Source organism: Zerene cesonia, chromosome 28 (genome assembly GCF_012273895.1).
Source record: "Zerene cesonia ecotype Mississippi chromosome 28, Zerene_cesonia_1.1, whole genome shotgun sequence".
NCBI classification, from domain to species: Eukaryota; Metazoa; Arthropoda; class Insecta; order Lepidoptera; family Pieridae; genus Zerene; species Zerene cesonia.
In genome coordinates, this window is record NC_052129.1 from 5,733,248 (window position 1) to 5,754,013 (window position 20,766).

Genomic DNA, 20,766 nt, shown 5'->3' on the forward strand with positions numbered 1-20,766 from the left:
ACCCATGCTCCTTGTAAGGAAAAATATGAATATATAACAACTAACAACTATGACAATTGAAATTTATAATATTACAAAGTTCTAAAACATTTATTACTACGACCAATTGCATCGTATTGTAATTCGTAGCAGGTAACTATGTCCAACTGTCGCGAGGAATCAAACACGAAACAGTGTAAAAGTCCGGTCGTTCAGTCTGTTTGTCTTACATTGGCTTCCATTATATAATTTCGTCAAGTTCAACGGGTTGCGTAAAAACTTTTGAATGTAAACAAAAAAAATCAGATCCAAAGCAAACACTTTCGTGACATTGCTCTTTGAATAAAACAATATACTTGACCACTTTAACTTCTCGCGACGGTTGCGAAGTTCGTCGCGAACTTTTGAAGTATTTGTTTAATAAATCATTAATTAGACTTTTGGTGCTGTGGGGTTTACTATGCAATCGATTCGCTTGCTCGCTGTTTGAATTAAGGAAATGTCCCATAGAGCGTTATTCAGTTGTTTGTAAGTTCAGCTCCTTTCGATTAGGAATGTATAGTTTCCTTATGATCTACAACTACAATCACAATAAATTACCTCAATATCATTTCAATTGCAATATGTGATTGTGTTTGCAATTCCCCATATATCCATTTATGTCATCCATTTTCGTTTTTAAAACACACAGCTCATGTAAATTCTACCAAAAAGCTGATAATTTCTTTCACATTCGTTGAATTCTTTATTTACAAACATAGCTTCATCTTAAAGCTATTTCTTGACAATATTCTTAATCATTTTGCAACAAAACAATACACAAATAAAAAGGAATACCATTAAAGACGAGTATTACACGGTAGATTACCTATCTGTGTAGTAATAATACATCAATTGATTTCATTAACTATTTTATAGTTATATATATAAGTATTACCGATATATAGATATTTAAATTGCTAATATTTTTAGAAGCATAATAAATTTAGACTTTACACTAGTTAAGGAATCTATCTAATGACAAATATTTTCTAGACGAGAAATAAGATTTTTGCTAGAGATATTTTTTAATAACTTTCGCGAAGTTGGTGTAGACTAATTTAAAAATGGTGTCAGGTATTTTAATATGAGATAAATTCATAAGAACTCGCAACTAACTTTGGAATTTATATCATGAACCGGTAAGTATCTCTTTGTGAGGAGCTAAAACGTTCTTGTAATAGTTTTACATATAACTACTCTTTTTTATAAAGGTTACTGACGTCCCTGGCAAGGGAGGAGGTGGTTTGTATTCGTTTATATCAAACACTAGAAGAATCACGTCAATGAGATGAAAATCGACCTAGTTATCGAGTAACAACAACAAAACAAGAAATACAATCTAATTGAAAACCTGCTTCAGTTAAAAAGATAACTACAATTTTAAAGGTTTCTTCCCGAACAAACAAAATCTCAAAAATCTTATTATTTCTCTATTCATATACCTATGTAGTGTCAAACATACACGTTTTCTTTAATATTTTAACTTGATAATGTTCGTTGAAATAATATTCAATTATAACGATACCATATAAAAATATTTGTATTGAATGATTGTAGCTAAATAACATATAATCATAAAGTATATATTTTTAAAACAATAAATACACAACACGCCTTCGTCAAATTATTGGAGATATCACAGGGTTTCAATGTAGATTTTTTCCCCGATTTTGCGGAAAACAATACCGTTCGGAGTGTACGTTTCTCGGTAAATGTATTTTTAGTGGCAACTAGTGTGTGGGCGAACACAAGACGGGCTTGTACAAAGGGCATCCCCTTTGTATAAGTCTATCTGAAATAAAACAAAGCAATTGTTGCTCAAAGGAAGCCGCAGACCAGAGCCGAAGAATAATAGGAAGTAGGTTTCGGTTTATAATTAGATTTTATAATTATTTTATAAATTTCACGTAAACTAGTCTAATTTTCGTCTGGAGTGTAGACGGGTTCCATAGGACTGGAATTATGGGAAAGCATAATAAATAAAAAAAGTATAAGCTTAGATATTTTTATGAGTACACCAACAAAATAACACGGAGAAAGGTGCGAAGTATCTTCAGGGATATTGGATGCAAGATCTGGACACTTTATTTGGTAAAATCCAAACAAAAAATCTTCTAAGACCCGAAAAAATTAATTTTATATGTCAATAAATAGATTGTATAGAATTTAATTAATTGATAAAATCTTATACCTATATTGTTTTGTTTTTAAGTCAATACACACGATATTACACGTTGCGTTACGTATTATTAAAAGGTTTTAGAATTTCATTAGGGGATTCTGAAGCGTTTCTTTACATTCAACACAAGTCACTAAGCTTTGAAGTGAACAAATTAATTTATTCACAGACGATTAGCGACTGCAACGGAACGTTTTTGTATTATTTTATTTTTCCAATACAAAAGGTTTTATTTTGTTTCCGATGTTATTGTTCTTAACAATTGTTTGGAGTCAACAAGCCTTACAAAAGTAATATAATAATATAATAACATTCATTTATAAAAATTAAAAAAGTATGTTTTTTCATGCGACCCTGCCAGGATTCGAACCTGGAATCTTCTGATCCGTAGTCAGACGCGTTATCCGTTGCGCCACAGGGCCGGTTAGTGACTATTCCGAAATTATACATATATATCTATTACAAGCTTTTCTTCAATAAAAACTTGCAAACTTTATATGGACGTCTAATCCTACATAATATTTTATGAATTTTTAGTTGTACCTTCAACATCTAAAACTAACTTTGATTTATATTTTAAAACCCTACTTCCCTCATACCATACCACCCGCAGCAATTATAATAGTTAGTTATATCGTTTAATCTATACTATCTATACTACTAATAAAACTGAAGAGTGTTTGTTTGAACTCGCTAATCTCAGGATCTACTCGACCGAATTCAAAAATTCTTTCACCGTTGGATATGTCTCTGCTCCCTGAGTGTGATAAATTATATACGAAACGCAAAGCCACGGCCAAACGCTAGTTAACGCAAATTGGCTGTATCATATAATACAACATATTTTACATACAATTCTTATGAACTCAGATATATTTGTTATTTAGTCACGCCAAAAAGCATCTGAACTCTGTTAATCAGTGTTTTGAACACATTGAAATAAACTGCATTAACAGCATCCACGTAGTGTTTGTTTCCTACGTAAATACGTTATCAAAGCTCCGACCTTTACTGCGAACCAGCCCCCGTTTATAATTAAGCCTTTAGGACAGGTGTTGCCCCAAAATCTGGGGCCTCTAATACCTGTCACAGCAATAAATATACTATTATCACGGATAACATAATAACATAGTACTATACTATTACTAATTTGGTTTTTGAGTGAGTTTTTAATCATATGTGTTTTTGGTTAATTGATTTTAAATTGTTTTTGCTTGTGCGTTTGTTATGTTAAACGTTACGATTACGTAAGAGAAAGAGATATTCCAGTAAGAGGTTTAATTTTTTTTTAACGAAGGAAAGAATGAATCCATAAGAAAGTTACATAAAAGTTATGAAAATTTTCTCAAAAACCAGGTATTATAGAATGGGAACCTATTAATAGGACTGCGCTGTCCATCTGTCTGTCTGTTTCTCCGTCCAACTCACCAGGATATATCTCAAAAACCGTAATTGTAAGACGGTTGCAATTTTCAAAGATGATGTATTTCCATTGCGGCTACAACAACAAATAACCATAAATTGAGGTTAATCAACACTTAGCCCGGTAATAAATTGGATTGGTGACTAATTTTCTTTCATTTGCACGCCGTTCCTAACCTAAGGGTTACGTGACACTAAGGTGCCACGACTCCGATCGCACTTGAGCAACTTTTCACACATTTCCAGGGCCTCAAAGAGAATAAATACGACCCTGCAACAAACACTAAGTACATTATGCACTAAATTTGCATAAACCGAACCGTAATGTACATTTGCGTCGCATAATTAGATGACGTGGGGCAAATGAATATTAAGTCAATGATAGACCGTGTTCAAATTTGGAGTAAGCTTTTGGGTATTCATTTCAGCTTCTGTTTGTGGTGGAAATAATTTTGTTAGTGTTGCGTTAGGAATGATAACTTAATATGTGGTTCTAGTTAATGTTTTTTTCATACAAGTAGGTGATGATGCAATTATGCATTTGTTATTCGACACTAGATAACCATTGAGGATTGAAATTACGATAACTTAGCGACTACTTATTATTATGAACTTAAGCGATAACTTACTAGGTAATATCCAGGGGTCTACGCTCATGGGAGGTAATTTTTAATTTTGTTTTAAATTAACGTTTGATAAGCGATTAGAAGTATTAGGTTATTCAATGAAGGATGCATTAAGACGCCTTTGTTTATGCTTCTCTTTGACTAAGTAGTCGAATATTACACACTCAGAAATCTATTAAGTACATACTTACTAACTAACTAATCAGTTTGATGTAAAGAATCTAATCTGAAATCCTATTTGCTCTGTTATTAAACTTCGAACATAAAATGATATTTATCTTGTGAAAATAAATTGTATTTTTGTTATATCCTTCTGTGTTTGTCACGTTAAGGATCACTTGTGGCTATTAGTTTAGGGCTTCTTAAGTTCGTTGTTTGTCTGTGGCATTGCTATATAGCAGTCACAGATAACATAACACTATAAAAAGCACAACAACTGTTTTAACACCCGTTTTTATCCTTTGGACAAGATGGATAGAGCATTTATATTTACTGTAGCTGTCCCGGCAATGCTGCAATACCATACGCTTTTAAGAGTAAAAAAGACAAATTCTTTATTAATATTTTAATAAGTTCTGTCTTATTTATACTTTTTTCTGACTTTCGTGTTGTGTAGCTTGTTTCTTGAAATAAACTATATTCTTTTCAATTTCATAAATAGCTGGTGTAGATCAACGTAGTAATTTCGTTAAAAAGTCTTTAATTTCCTAAATAGATCGTGGATTCTCAGATCTACTCAGATACGCATACAAAATTTTGTGAGATTCTGCTAAGCTGTTTCGGAGGAGTGCGGGAACGAACGTTGCGACACGAGAATTTTATAAATATAGTAGATAATTAGACATACTTTATAATAAAAACAATTAAATTAATTGTTAAATATTATCCTCCTAAAAAATAATTTTATTTACATTACGCAAAAATAACCTTCTTCTCAGTCAAAATTAAACGTTTGAATTCAACAAAAAACTATTTTATAATCGTCAAATTAGATACTTTATTATTGTATTAATTCATATTATTCTATTTTGTAAAAATGGTGGTTATACTTAAAAAAACAATATTTTGTAAGTATAACCACCATTTTGTAATTGAAACACGTAATTTTATCTGGTGCTAGAACAAATATGACTTCACTACTTTCATATTTTACTACGACACTAATTTCATATTTGGTACAAAATGCACGACCTACTATGCACTAAATACATTAAAAACGGTATTTTTTTCAATTGAACACAGCAGACAACTCTCTGGAGCAGTAGATAAATCACTTATAAGTATATTTCACTTTTTCAATATCGTATTGCGTCGCGAGCAAAAAAAAATGCAATTTACCGACGATATATGGCCGTAGATCGTGTTTAAACTTCCAGACCACTGAGTTGAAACTACGACTCGTCGACCAACCTTTTTCATCCCAACTAATGTGTAGACCTGCTGTGTATATAATATACTTACATACGCAGTTGTTATTTCTAAGATATGTAATGTTAATGTGTGGTAATTTAAAAAAAAATCTAACAAATAAATTCATTTCATTTCAAATGTTTACATTTATGACTATGTTATGACAAAAGTGCTTCTATAAGATGCCTTATTGATTAAATAAATGTTAGAGTTTATGATAGTAAAGAACAATACTATATCATTTAGTTAGTATTGTGTCTTTAGAGATAATTGCGTGTAGTTGAACGGGTACAATAATTATTTTCTATAAAAAGATCACTCATGCTCCTGGAGGCAATGCAGTGAATGGGATCAAAGAACATATTTTCCTAACAAACACAAATTTCCTAAAAATCCCACGGAATTGTGAAGTATCAAAAACAAAAAATACCTCCTCCATTTCATGGAACGTCGATTATAAACAAAAGTAATTTTATTTATAGATGCAAAGATGACTGATTGACTGATTAATGAAAGCACATACATTATAGTGGCTAAGATAGACTTAGCCACTATAATGTATCCGCTAAGAAATGATTCTGTTCTCTAGTAAATCTATTCTCTCAAAATTCAATTCAATTCTGTGTTCCGTGTTTTTCAATTTTATGCTTCAAACAGGCATAATTTATGAAACAACTTTGATGACAAAATAACAAATCATATATACATTAACAATATTATTGTACTATATTCTAATTATTATATTTTGTTGCAGATGTTCGGAATGCTAAATGTACCTCATACTTCTGGAAAGATCCTTCGGTTTCCTGGACCCTCGCGACCTCGTGGTGGATCTACCTTCATGGTACCCCCACAACGGGATAGGTTGGTTATTATTCTGTGATATCAAATTTATATCTCAATGCTTATAAGCTATTGTATTTTAAGAACAATATTTTTATTATGATTATAAACAGGTTCGAGGCCCTTAAGAAGTTGATAAGGCAGGAGCACATCCGCGAACTCCAGAGGAAATATGAAACCGAACAAAAGCAAGAGATTAAAGAGATTGCCGCCGGTCGAGGGTGAGTACATATAAGTATACCATATATGGTATACCATATACAGCAGCATTCGCATGCTATTTCAGGCCGTTCCGTGGGCGTGATAGTAGATAGATAAGCATTTTTTAAATCATAAATCATTTATATTAATACAATTATTTTACAAATTTAAAGTGACCTGAGGCTCCCAAGATAGAAAAATTATTTTTCAGGAGCCTGAAAATTAAAAATATGAAATTATATGAAAATAATGAGAACACGCAAAGAGCTCCTTGATTTTTTTTTTACATTTTTGTAAGCTTTACATCAAACTCTCATAGGAGGCCTATGTCCCAGCAGTGGGAACGAGTGGGCTGATGATGATGATGATGACATCAAACTAATTAAGCAAATATATTCTCAATTACTAAATTCCAAGATATTGTAGGTGTAGTAAGTAATCTTGCAATTTATATTGAATCTTCAACATCAGTCAACTTCAAAATCAGTCCAACTGTTCTGCGGAAGTTTCTCTGTGCTGTATCTGGTAATGACTTCAAGGAAGTTTTCGATCGGACGGTTCCAGGATTTCTATTAGTATTATGCTCGTTAGATTGCGAAATGAGATCTTCCCGCCCGTATCGTGTCAGTTAACTGTATAAAATCACAACCCTTTGTAGCTTATGGTGATAGAGTATTAACCAGATTAAGATTTAAAGAAAAGAAAAGATAGGAATTTCACCGAAGAGAAATTTATTATAATTTGTTAAATATTTATATTAATGGTTTTTTTTATGAAGCGCAATAACAATGCATATTTTGTTAAATCAGTTTTTCCCAAAGTGGGCGATTGTGAGGGAGGTGGTAAAAGGTCCAGAACAAATTGTGGAGCGTAGAAGTGGGTGGGCTTTAAAGTAGAATATAGCTTTCAGAAGAAGCATTTCCCACACAAGTTTCTAAACGAAATACTTTCTGTAAATAACAATAATAATATTTTTTTTATGCTACACAAAAAAAGCACAATACATAAGATGCAATTTGAAAAAAAAATGTACAGAGGGCGGTCTTATCGCTTAAAAGCAATCTCTTCCAGGCAATCGCAAAGCGTAAAGGAAAGCTGCGAAAGAAGGTGCACAAGATCGAATTTTACAAATTTTATTTATGAATACTATTCATACATACATACCTACTTACATACATAGAAAAACAAAAAAGAATAAACTAAATTGGCATAATTTCTAATGAAAAACGTAATATTGTTTAATGAAATTTCCTTAACATTGCTAAGGACTGCGCAAATGTCAAAATGCTTAAGACTTTCACAAAGACCTTTATAAAGAGACAAACAGTTAAAAATAGTCGACGCTAAATGTTAACGCGACATCTTTTGCCGATTGTTGGGAGATCTTTCATTTCCTTTGTCTGTTTCTAATTGTTCATGAAATTTTGTAATTATTTTTTTTAATATTATAAGAAGAAGAAGATGGATTTTCTTTATGAATAAGTAGATGATCAGCCTTTTGTGTCCTGCCAGAACGACACTTTTTTTTTGAGAGTACCCACTGGATATCGAACCCGTTCGTTTCGAGACCCGGTTCTACGCTCACGCGTTGACTACTGAACCAGGGAGGCGGTCAGATTTAGATCTAGGCGGGGAGTGTAACAGTTTCTTAACAGAGAACTAAACCTCATCCAAACTGTTAGAACTAGACCAAAATTAGAAGGATCCGTGCGGAGACACCAGTTTTCAAAAAAAAAAAATCTTTACGATCGGTTTACCTTCTCTTTTACTCACTGGCATTCTGGCACTCCTATTATTTTTAAAGTCGGTTGATAAAAGGAAGAAGATCCGCTTGCCTATCTCACATTACCTCACTAAGTAATACGACGCTCATAACGTCGCTTATAACTCACTGCAGGTGGCCCACCAAGACGTCATAAAGCAGTAATAATTTCAGTGTGGAGAAGTGATGGCGCTAGAAGACTTAATATAGCTTTGTATTTTTCTCACAGTCAACTTACTCAAACATTTTATAACTAGGTGTCCCGCGTGTTTCCCTTTGCGGCTAAAAGCGAGTATTTCTAGAACTCATGTGTTATTCTGGTACATAAGCTACATTACTTTCAAGTATCATCAAAATTCGTTTAGTTGTTATACATTAATCCATCCTCACAAACTTTCACATGTATTTTGTAGAATATTAGTGGGATAGTTGGATAAGACCAGCTTCAACAAATGTGTTCACTATACACACAAAAAGAATTGAATTCCTTATTTTATTTCTTTATTATTTCGTTGAATTTCAGTGCTGTTTGTTAAAAAATAGATACCTACGGAATTAACATGTATTATGTAATTGAAGAAAGGAGTTATTGATTATTTTTATTCCAAAACTTTTCAGAACATTACGTGGTTAAACATACATGAAACAATAAGCAAACACGTAAATATAAATTGATAATCACCGCTTTTGTAGTCGGTTACACATATTCCTTGAAGCGCACTTCTTTACTCGACAAAGAACACTAAAATGTAATTTGAAAGATATTAAAATTCATAAATTAATCATAAATATTTAAGTTGAAGCATTGTAGTTTCACCACAAACGATGTTATTAAATTTTAAAAGTTGAAACGAGTTATCAAGTTTAAGCTGACAAAGTTTTTGATGTACATTAGCTTCAACGCTTATTCAATTTTAACCAACTTCCAGCGTGAGGAATACTGTGCTTCAACTTTTTATATTTTGTGCGAATTAAAATTTATAACGCGCGGAGCGTGCGTTAAATGTAAAATGTACGTATTTATTTATATTTTAACCTGTTTTAAAAAATATGCTTCAATAACTAAGTTTACAGATATTTCATTTATTGACAAGCTACGCCCCGCGTTTTTAATCGTATAAAAAGTGCCTATGTGCTATTCCAGTTATTCAGTTATCTACATACCAGATTTAATTGCAATCGGTTCAGTTATTTTTGCGTGAAGGAGTAACAAAGGTACACACACACGTACATCCATCCTCACAATCTTTCGCATTTATAATTTTAGTAAGATTGACTAGATGACATGCATCCCTGCTAATATAATAAATGCGAAAGTATCTCTGTCTGTGTGTCTTTTCTTCACGCTAAACGCTTTGAATCGATTTAAATGAAATTTCGTATAAAGACATTTCGAGATCCTAGATAGAATATAGCATAGGTTTTATCCCGGAAGTCCAGAAAGATTGCGAACTGTCTGGGTTAGACTCCGGGACTGTCGATCTTTTCTTTAGATTTCGCGACTCAAACAGGCAGAAAGGCTAACGATTATTCCAGTCAACATACTAAAATGCCTTAAGAATAGGTACGTTATAACCGACAAATTCATTAGATTTTGAATACATCTATTTTGTATTACACGTAATACGTCAGTCTCTCACAAGTCCCAACTCATAAGTCAAGTCAATATCAAGTTAGAATTAATTAGGTTAAATATGTGTCCAACTTGATATGGTTGCGTAAGTTCTGGGTTTGTTGCGTGCTAGTGTATCTATTTAATAATAATTTACGTATATTATTTAATTGAATCCCAGTATTTAGCACGTCTTATTGTACCACTACAGTCTCTATTTCGATTCCCACTGAAGATGAGACAATATGCAATATTCAACAAAAAGGTTTTCTTTATTAGATGCTCCTAAAAAGACTCGAAAAAGACACAAGACTCCACAAATAAACAAAAGCACAAACAAGCAACAGGTATCCGAATACATATTTATATCATGTTCATATAACACCAGAATATCAAAGTGTGTTATCATACCTTACAATACTCATTTAGGTACATTATATGTCTAGACGGGCTAGAGATTCCTGTTCACTGAATCTCAATCATTATTATTTTTCATTCAACCAGAAATGTTTCAAAGCCCTTTTGAATCGTAGAAACATATAACAATTACCAGGGGACTGTTTCCATGAAGCAATTCGAAACACATAAAAAATGTTTAAAAAAAAAAAGATAAATGATGAAACCCAAAAATTGTCCTGCATTTGACAAGATTGAGACTGATAGTTAGATAGTCCGTATATGTGAGCTATTACTCTATATTGATTGTTCAATTTTCTGAAGATTTTGCATACATTATAACTTTGACTCCTTTTGACTCGATTTTGATACTTTACATGGACAGAGTTAATATAAACTTTGAACGCTTACCAAGGATCAGTGACAATTATCCTGATAAGGATCGCCAGGATTGAATAATTTCCTTACGTATAGTCTGTTTAAGAGCATGTGAGACTATTTAGTTGATTCTATCGTAGCGTGTTTATTATTTTTTTAAAGTATATTTTATTACTTTTATAGTGTTTGAACACGCTATTTTGACTCGTTTTCAGCCACTTAAAACGGACCATTTAATTCAAACACTTATCATGAATCGGTGAAAAGATAATAATTTCATGAGTTTGAGTGATTGAATAATATGAGAAAGTGAGACAATTTAGTTGATTCAATCATTAAAGCGTGTTTTTAACGTTTTTGAAACAATTTTTTTTTAGAAATTAAACTTATTAATGATTGTTACAGCAATGACGATTACGCTTATGGGGTGTATGGGGAGCAAGAACCACGCGGCCTGCAACCCATCGAGTACCCAGCTGACGATCCAGCCAGACACACTAAAGGGTACGTCCCGAGATCTAGGTTTCTTTATTGTTTATGTTTAGTATATACTTTTTTCGTTAAGATTATTACGTGAGGTCTTTAAATTTGATTAAAGATTATTTATGTGGGTAAGAGAAGCCAAAACAGCAATTTAAAATCGTCTCTTTTTGGGATTTCTTCATCTAACTTTAGATAACTATCACAAACGTCTGTAACTACTTGTATGCATTAACACTAATAATGCATGATTAAATTTTTAGTTGTTCAAAAAACAACACTAAAATTTACCAAAAATACTGTATCTAATAAGACCATCTTTAACAGAAAACCTTCCGGAGGCAGGAGCCAGGTGTCCCAGTTCTCCCGCTACTCCGACGTGATGCTGCCGCCGGCGCGCCGCACCCTGTACCGCCCCTACCACCCCTACATGGAGTACGCGCTCCCAGAATTCATCCCCTACTACTGAAGCACCTCCCCCTCGCTGAGGATCGACACATTCCAGGGGACACTCTCCCATGTACAATTTCTCAGGCTTTAAACCCAAATATCAGTATTACCATATCTACTATCTACACCATATCGCTTATGCTTGGGACGCGAGCTTTTGCATTATTTTTATATTTGTGAAACTGAATTTTGACTTAGATGCGATTTTATCTTGAAAAATATTTTTATAGTGTAAGATTAGTATCTTTTAGGACTTCCAGACGACAACAATTCCTTTTTGATTGATTAACATGTACACTATCAATTACTCTCGCCGTCGGTTAGTCGGCGATGACAATAATTTAATCGTATTTAGAGTTTTACAATCGATGTTTACTAGATTAAGAAATAAAATGTTTGTTAGAATAATTAAATTATTGGCCCGCGCACGGGTCGCTGTTTGAAGCTTGCTTACTGTCTCATCGTGTGATTTCAACTTGTTGGAATTTTTCCACGGGGTTTAGTCTGAGCCCGACGACTTCGTGGAATTCCATTTCCACGCCAATTATTACACAAAATGTTAAGTTTGTGTATTTGTTTGATATAAGACATGATATTTTCGTTAAATAGAACGTTAATGTAGGTATATTCTAGTCAAATCTGGTCAATAATTTCGAAACGACGACTGTTAGCACAAAATTGATTTTACATGCATTTAATATAAATTTAACATGAATAAATATTAATCCCGTAGTTTGTTTGAATATTTATCATAATATGAATAATTATTGTTGTGATTAGTGGCTAAGATTATTACCATAATATTTAATATTGTGTTTTCAAAAGCCTTCGAGACGGCTAAGTCGGTGTCGGCTGTGCGAGGCGCGCGAAACGAAATTTGCAATTTTTGGGTAATAAATGGTTTGCACAACCGGATCCCGACAAATAATGCTTTAACTACATTTAAATGTTTCATGTTTATAATAGATTATTTGTAAATTAGCGAAGCGCGACACGCGCTCTATTTCGACGATCATGCTAGGTGGTAGGTGTGAATGCAGCCTAATTTAACATGTCCATAAACAATGTTGCGTTTAAAAAAATAAATAGAATAGGAATAATTTTTGAAAATGGAATTATATATTGACAGGGCCGCACAATGGCGCAAAAGCGCGGCAATCAATATTTTTTTTAATTGTTTTTCACTGAAATAGGCTGCAAGGAGAAGTTGTTAACTATTTACTTATTAGATATTATACTTATGTATTTATTGTGTCAAATCTTTCGACTTGTATTAACGACGTACACCGTCGGCATAAACTTACAGACTATAAAATTTGGCTTTAAAATATTGTATTACTTACATTACAGCTTTAAGCTAGTCAATCTATTCGTTATCCTTCTATTAATTAATGGACGCACGTCCTATCCTACATTACTATTGTATACAATATAATTTATTTATATATGATATTTTAACAATATTCTGTAGAAATTTACAAACTTATTTTATTATCTATGGATCGATTTAATGTTTAGGAACTTGTTTAGCATGTCATACGTACTCTGACACTTAAATGTTTTAAAAATATAATTGGTGTACTTCGATCGTGCGCAACATATCTGCAGTAAGCGATACATATATAAATATCATATCAAAATTTTAAAAATAAATTTTGAGTATAATTTGTGAAAGCTACGACAATGTCGATTGAAAATGTAACGATGTTGAATGGATACCATAGAGATATTATCTCGTAGCTTACACAAAACCTAGATTAATGAATTGACAATAATATATGCTAATATAATATGGCATTATTGTAAACGTGGACAATAAATATGAGAAATCCTTGACAATAAAATGTTTAGAGAGGACAGTGTAATTGTACTTAAGATACATATGTAATTATCCATAGAATTAATATTTAAAATTTTAATTGGTGTTTTCGTTTTTCGAAATAAAAATAGTCACATACTCCTGAGCAGAATGCTTTTTTATTTATCCCTTCCAGTACTTTATCCAAATATCCTTAATAATGTTAGATACAATATGACTTAATTAAAGCCTATCTAAATATCCTTATAATATTAAAAACAAGTCGCAAGACTTTAAAAAGCATACACTTTGAAGAACGTGACTACCTTAGAAAATGGCCATGGGTTCGATCCTGGTGGAGACTAAAAAACCATCTCGGTGTAGCTCATTCGCATTTGTACTTAAAATAAATAGACAAGTGAAACTTTCAATAGATGAGTAAGGGTAAGCGGGGGCAGGACTCCATTTTTCAAAAGCTGATTCGAGTCTCTCTGTAATTTTCTCGATAATTTTTGCTTGCCTACTTTAGTGTAATTTCAGTCTGAAAGCCTTGGTTGAATTATTAATTACAATATTGTTTCAAACAAAAACGTACTTATAAAGTGTTATAACTGATTTGATTAATTTATTTAGAGTTACCTCCTACATTATAATTTGACTAACATAATAAACATCTTTACTCTAACTCGAATATAAATCGGTTTTCACTTCATATATAAATAACATATGTAGTAGGTATCCAATATCTATTTTTTTCTGTTAGAACGGGAATTGAATACGGGAAGAAAGTAGAGATCCACGACATACTATCTGTAGCACGCGGCTTCGCTTTCACAACAAACACATTCTTTTTATAATATTAGTAAGGGTTAAACTACTTACCTAACGTATTTATACGTATGTCCCATAGGTTTAACATATGCCACGTAGGTATATTCTATAGGTCACAGTTCAAATTCAATTTCTATGAGTTTCTCAGCTTAAGTTTGAGTTGAGTTAAAAAAACCTTCTATCAATATTAATTTAATTAAATTCATAGTGTGTAGGTTTAAATACCTTTCAATGTCAATGAGAATTATGAGTTACTACCTACCTGATGCGAACGAAGTAGCTAGCAAGACACACTAGGAATAGATATGTAATTATATTTATTTTACTAATAATACATAGGTCGGTAAATATAGTACTTGGATGGCAGTAAATAGATTGACATTTGTCAACTCTGCCCTATTTCTGAGAGGTACATACATAAATAATTTTTCAATTTTTCAATTTTAAACACTGTATCTTCTTTATATATGAATAGATAAGAAGCCAGAGCCGCCGGAACCTCTGATATTATACAGATAGATTCCTGTTTCTAAGAGGGAAGATGTGATAGTGTGAATTAAGCATCCTACTTATAGGTCTCGGGCCTCTAATTATTTACCTATTTATATTTAAATAAAAATGAATGTCAGAACGCACAGAATACCATTACATATACTCCAGATTACCTATACTAAATCAAGTAATTTAACGGATAAGAAAGAAGTATGTGTGTTTATAAGATTATTCGTAAATAATTTATCATTTTATCCTAAGGCGGTACGGATAGTTTTTGATGGTAACTAAAGTACAAATACAAATAAACAAATCGCAAATTAGCAAATATTTTTCATATTTGCTAATTTATACTTTTTATTGCTAATTTACTTGTCACTTCTTATTGTTAACATCTCATAAAATGTTTCATATTGTTTGATTTTCATAATAATGATGTCATTTTTCAAGTAAATCACACATTCCTCAAACGCCTCTGCACTTAACGCCTTTCATAACGTTTCATTCTTAACACAGTTGATAAATGGAGAAATATTATCATACACAAAAGTAGATATTATAGATATAACTTAAAATTGAATAGACTGAAAATTACTACAAACATGAAACATGAAACAAAATCCTTCTGTGATTTTATAACTCTCAGATTTGTGTCTACTATTGCTATATGCTTATTCCCTCAGACTGACACAACAGATATAAGATTGTCGATACATAGACTAAAGTTAAAAGACATATAGATCCCAAAAACAATAGAGAAAACATTGTTTTATGTATTTATTGGATATTGGGGAATACAGCAAGTTGATTACAGCAGCGAAGGATTACAATAAAGACCAATTTTTTATTACTTCGTCTAACTGATTCGTCAAATATCGAATTAGGTATTTATGCAATTACAAACTGCGCCCCGGTTTCACCCGCGTAAGTCCGTATCCCGTTGGAATATCGGGATAAAAAGTTATCTATATGTTATTCCAGTGGTCCAGCTATCTACGTACCAAATTTCATTGCAATCGGTTAAGTAGTTTTTGCGTGAAAGAGCAACAAACACACACATCCTTACAAGCTTTCGCATTTAAAATATTATTAGGAAGAAGGATAGGATTCTATAAATGTATACTAATTACCCGTCTATTGATATTAAACGAGTGACATTTATTATAACTGAGTGATACATTAATGAAAGTTAAATTTTGACAAATGAAACACTAGCACAGTCATGAACATATAAGCTGTGATTAAAAAATCATATGCCTTGGTAATTGAAAGCACCTGTATAAACCTATTTATTTATTAGCTATTAATTCTTTATAAAAATTACTTAATTATATATTTATAAGCCATTTACTAACATTAACGGATCTGTGTTATCTAATTATTTTAAACATAATAAAATAAAACTAAATAAATAAATCAAACACCCAAATTAAAAGCACTCATTACTTTTTTTACACGCAATTTAAATACAAAACCTTAGTATACTATGCTATTTATAAACAATACCTATTCAGCACATCAAAACGCAAGTTTTCAAAAAGACTCGGACGAAAATTCGCCGAGAACAAAATGTAGTTATTGGGACGAATTTATTCCGCAATCCGCCTCCCCTGGAGGAAAACTGAAATATTAGGAAGTTCGGAACTTTGGGAATTTTCTTTCGCAATACTTCAGCTGTTCAGACGTACTTGTAAATTAAATACCTCTAGGAATTTCTCCTGATTGTTCGTAAATTAGGGTTTCCTAAACGTTTCTTCATTTCGTTTCATCGAGAATTGAGGTTTCTCCATCAATCGTTGTGAAACAAATTTATCTGTCCAATTTTTTTTTGTCAGGCTCGAAGGACCATAGTTATGCGAGAATTTGTTGCCTACTTATACCTTTAAAATTCTCATTTATATTATACTAACTGTAACCTACGACTACAATCGCGTGGTACCTGGCTAAAATATAGCCTATGCCTGTATCTTTCTGTACCAAATTTAATACAGATTTCAGCAGAGGTTTTTGCGTAAAAGACTAACAAATATCCATACATTCTTCAAAACTTTCGCGGTTATAATTTAAAAAGCTTTATTTAAAAGACACATAATTTACACTGTCGTTACAGTTATCCCAATTGGATAGAGGTATCTACATTATAATGAAAAATGTTACATTATGCAGGAAAAAAATACAATTTAGGCTTACATATTCTTAAAGCATATTACTTACAACGCTACTCGCGTGATTTTACCCCGTGTGCAACAAAATATGTTATTAGGATTGTGTTTTAGATGTATTTTGTACGTGTTATAATAATAATTTAAGCCAGTTCCTTGTGCTTATAATAAAGCAGTTACAACCCGTGCAAAATAACTCCGCACCTCGCTCTATGACGTCACATGGTCGGCACACTACGCCCCCGGGGCCGGCTCCTTGGGACCGAGAAGTTTGGAGTTAGTAAGTACAGGTTGTACCTAGTTATCAACTGTCCGGATTAGTAGATTCCTATCTTAATACTAATATATTTTAATCGGTTACTATTCTCTGTATATATAATATACAAATCTCTCGTGTAACAATATTAGTTACCATAGTCCTCCAAAACGGCTGAAATAATTCTCATGAATTTTGTGTACGTATCGGATAGGTCTGAGAATCGGCCACATAAATTTTAGAATAAATAATTTAATAATATATACTGTAAGTATCTTATATACACTTTCGTGTCATTAAAATATAATAAGCAATTGACAGTGTGTGTGTGTGTGTGTGAGTGTATGTTCTGAACAACCAAATTAATGGTTCAGTGTCTTTAAAATTCAGCACCTCGCACTGGGGAAGTACCACACCAGATCCAGTCCTTCACTCCACACACACACACGCGGCGGTTCAGCGCGACCAAATGGGAAGGAGGGTTACACTAGCACAATGCCTGAGATATCTAGAGAACCTCGTGGAGGTTCTCCGGCGGTTGCGGGTTACGATCTTTATGAAAGATCTCTTCGATTGATGCGGTGACAAGAAAGCCTCATAAAGGCTCTCCGGCGGTATGCGAATTATGCACGAAATATCTAGAGGCCTCGTGAAGGCACTCCGGCGGTAATTGAGATCCGATCGTCACGGAAGATCAATGCAGACTGTATGACTGTATATGCGTCACTACGTCCAATAGGGACGTTGCGGTTGCTTTAAAAACGTGCGGTGATTGGTTGTGCTCGCGTGTAAGGAGGGTAGTTGGACTACACCACAAAATAATAAATATTTAATTTTAATTCACTATTTTAATAATATTGGCGTTACCAGCCCATATCATTTTACTTATCCTTTCCACTCCTTTCCTTTATTCCTCTCGTCGATCTTTTCTTAATCCCGTAGGCAACTTCACTAGCATCAGAGGAAGCCAAAAGAGTGAGAATACAATCACAAATAAAACCTATATGTCGTGGTATGCGAATATTATTAAGAGCTGGTAATTCATCACAGAACTGTTTCCACATTTTAGTAATGTGCGTAGGCGGAGAATCATCCCAATCAAGATTAAGTTGCCAAAGTTGTTTTATTAACAGCTTGGCATACACGACTGTGGGAGCAACGAAGCCCATTATGTCCCACAGACGGGCGATAGTTGACAAGATGGAGCGCTTAGTGCACGTCACATCGGCGGGAGCGACAATTTTAAAATGGAAAGCATCATCATCAGTTGACCAATGCAGACCGAGTAATTTATGTTGCACGATCTTATCAAATTCTACCACGGAGGGTAAAAGTTTGTGCGAAGCGGGAAGATTATCTAAAACATTTGGCTATTACTATTCCACTTAACCAGATCCCACTGAGCTCCCTTAAACAAATCAATAAGCTGCTGCGACGCGGAAACTGCTTCACATTCCGTGGGAATAGAGAAGGCGATATCATCCATATACAACGAGGAAGACGCAATGCTACTCGCGAGCGGATACTTCGTGCCGTCATCTCCTACGAGCTGTCTTACCATGCGCAATGCATGGTAAGGACTAGACTTGATTCCGAAGCAAACTCTATTAAATTGATAAAGAAGTAGCGGATCTTGCGGGCTGAAACGATAGAAAAAACATTGAAAACGACGATCAAACTCACGCACGAATATCTGCAGAAATTGTTGGCGGCAATCAGCTGTCATTGCAATAGCATGGTGACGAAATCCTAAAAGTATCATAAACAAATTGCCTTGTAAATTCGGCCCAGCATGCAGAAGGTCATTTAAAGAACGCTGGCTTCCAGAAGACGGCATGCTAGCATCTAAAACCATGCGCAACTTAGTCGACGATTTATCCTCGCGCAGAACAGCGTGATGCGGTATAACGTAAATAGGAGTAGGGTCACGCGGATCGTACGGAGGTGCGGGTGAAATATAATCTTTCGTTAGATAATCTTTTAAGACGTCATCATATGCTAACCTTAACTTAGGTGAAGCTTGTAGCTTTCTTTCGAGACACATGAAACGTCTGCGGGCGATATCGTATGAAACACCGAGAGTGTAGAAAACATCCTTAAATGGAAGCGAAACGATATATCTACCACTCACGGGGTTGCGTGTAGTAGTTGTTTTATAATATTCTTCACATTCAACATCATCGGGATGCTGAACGGGCGGAGCGGTAGGAAGCTCTTCGAGCTCCCAGAAACGCCTGACTAATGAGTCAATAGCGGAGGGCTCTTGAACGTGACAACACGTCAAGGGTTGTGTATTTAAATAAGGTATGGTAGGTACGGAACCCATTATTACATAGCCTAACACCGTGCGCAATGCAGCGGGCGCCGACGAGTCATGAGGCGCATGAACTACGTCGGGGAGAAGCAGATGAGGGAAGAGAGAAGCACCGATAAGAACATCGATTTTATTTGGCGTACCAAAACTCTCATTTGCGAGCGGTAACCCTGAAAGGTGTGATAAGACCGAAGTGTGTGGTAATAAATCTGTGACTTGATCAACAACTAGCGGTGAAATATTAAAAGAAATGTTGTTGTCAAAACGCGAAAAAAATTGTATATTTATCGAATTACTATTAATTATTTTTTCTGAACCACCGAACCCCTTAATAATAGTACGTTCAGTGTTTTGCGGTTTAATACCCAAGCGTTCACAACGTTCTTGTGTAATAAAATGACTTTGCGAAGCGGAATCTAAAAGCGCGCGAATAATTTGTCGTTCACCTTTATAATTATAAGCGACGTCTTGAGCGGTCGATAATAAAATAGTAGATTGTTTATAAGCGAGCGCGTTGCATAAAGATGCGTCATCAACAGCTGTATAGCTAGCGGTACAAAGCGCGACGTCAGAGCGGGACTCGCCCGACGGCGGAGACAGCGCAGGCGGCGGCGGTGTGCTGCGCGGCGGGGGCTGAGGCGCAGGCGCGGGAATGGACGCTTCGCGTTTGAAATGTAGCATCGTATGATGATTTAATTTACAAACGCGGCAATTAGACTTAGACAAACAACTAGAAACACGATGTTTTAAACTAAGGCAATTAACACACGCATTCTTATCCTTTACGCATCTAAAACGTTCCTGCGGACTTATTTTATTAAAACTCGAACATTTAAATAAATGTTGATGTGTAATATTTGTACAAAGACAATTATAAGCGGAATCAGCTGTTGTTACGTAAGACTGATACTTAGGCGGCGCGGACGAAATATTATTTGAATTGCGATTATAACTATTCTTTTGACGCGAATTATTTATCCCCGAATTTGGCGAAGGATGAATGCGTTCTAATATTTTCGCGCGAGTCTGTGTAAATTGAACTAAGTTATCAAAACTAGGCATTTCACTACCACACTTAGTCTCGAAAGCGCGAACAGTATCTGAGTCTAACTTCTTTAAAGCGATGTGAACAA

The 20,766-nt window shown here is 33.9% G+C and overlaps 1 protein-coding gene and 1 non-coding gene across 2 annotated transcripts in view; one reads left to right on the forward strand and one right to left on the reverse strand.

Annotated features, from left to right (window-relative positions):
* LOC119837597 overlaps positions 1-13,355 on the forward strand; it is a 48,928-nt gene extending 35,573 nt beyond the window's left edge. The window contains exons 5-8 of the mRNA XM_038363248.1: positions 6,413-6,522; positions 6,615-6,722; positions 11,256-11,354; positions 11,658-13,355. Of these exons, the coding sequence (XP_038219176.1) occupies positions 6,413-6,522; positions 6,615-6,722; positions 11,256-11,354; positions 11,658-11,799 (459 nt within the window). The 3' untranslated portion in view covers positions 11,800-13,355. The remainder of the gene's footprint in view (positions 1-6,412; positions 6,523-6,614; positions 6,723-11,255; positions 11,355-11,657) is intronic.
* Trnar-acg lies at positions 2,550-2,622 on the reverse strand. The gene has a single exon. It is a non-coding gene; the product is annotated as a tRNA-Arg (tRNA).
* Positions 13,356-20,766: the final 7,411 nt, after the last annotated feature.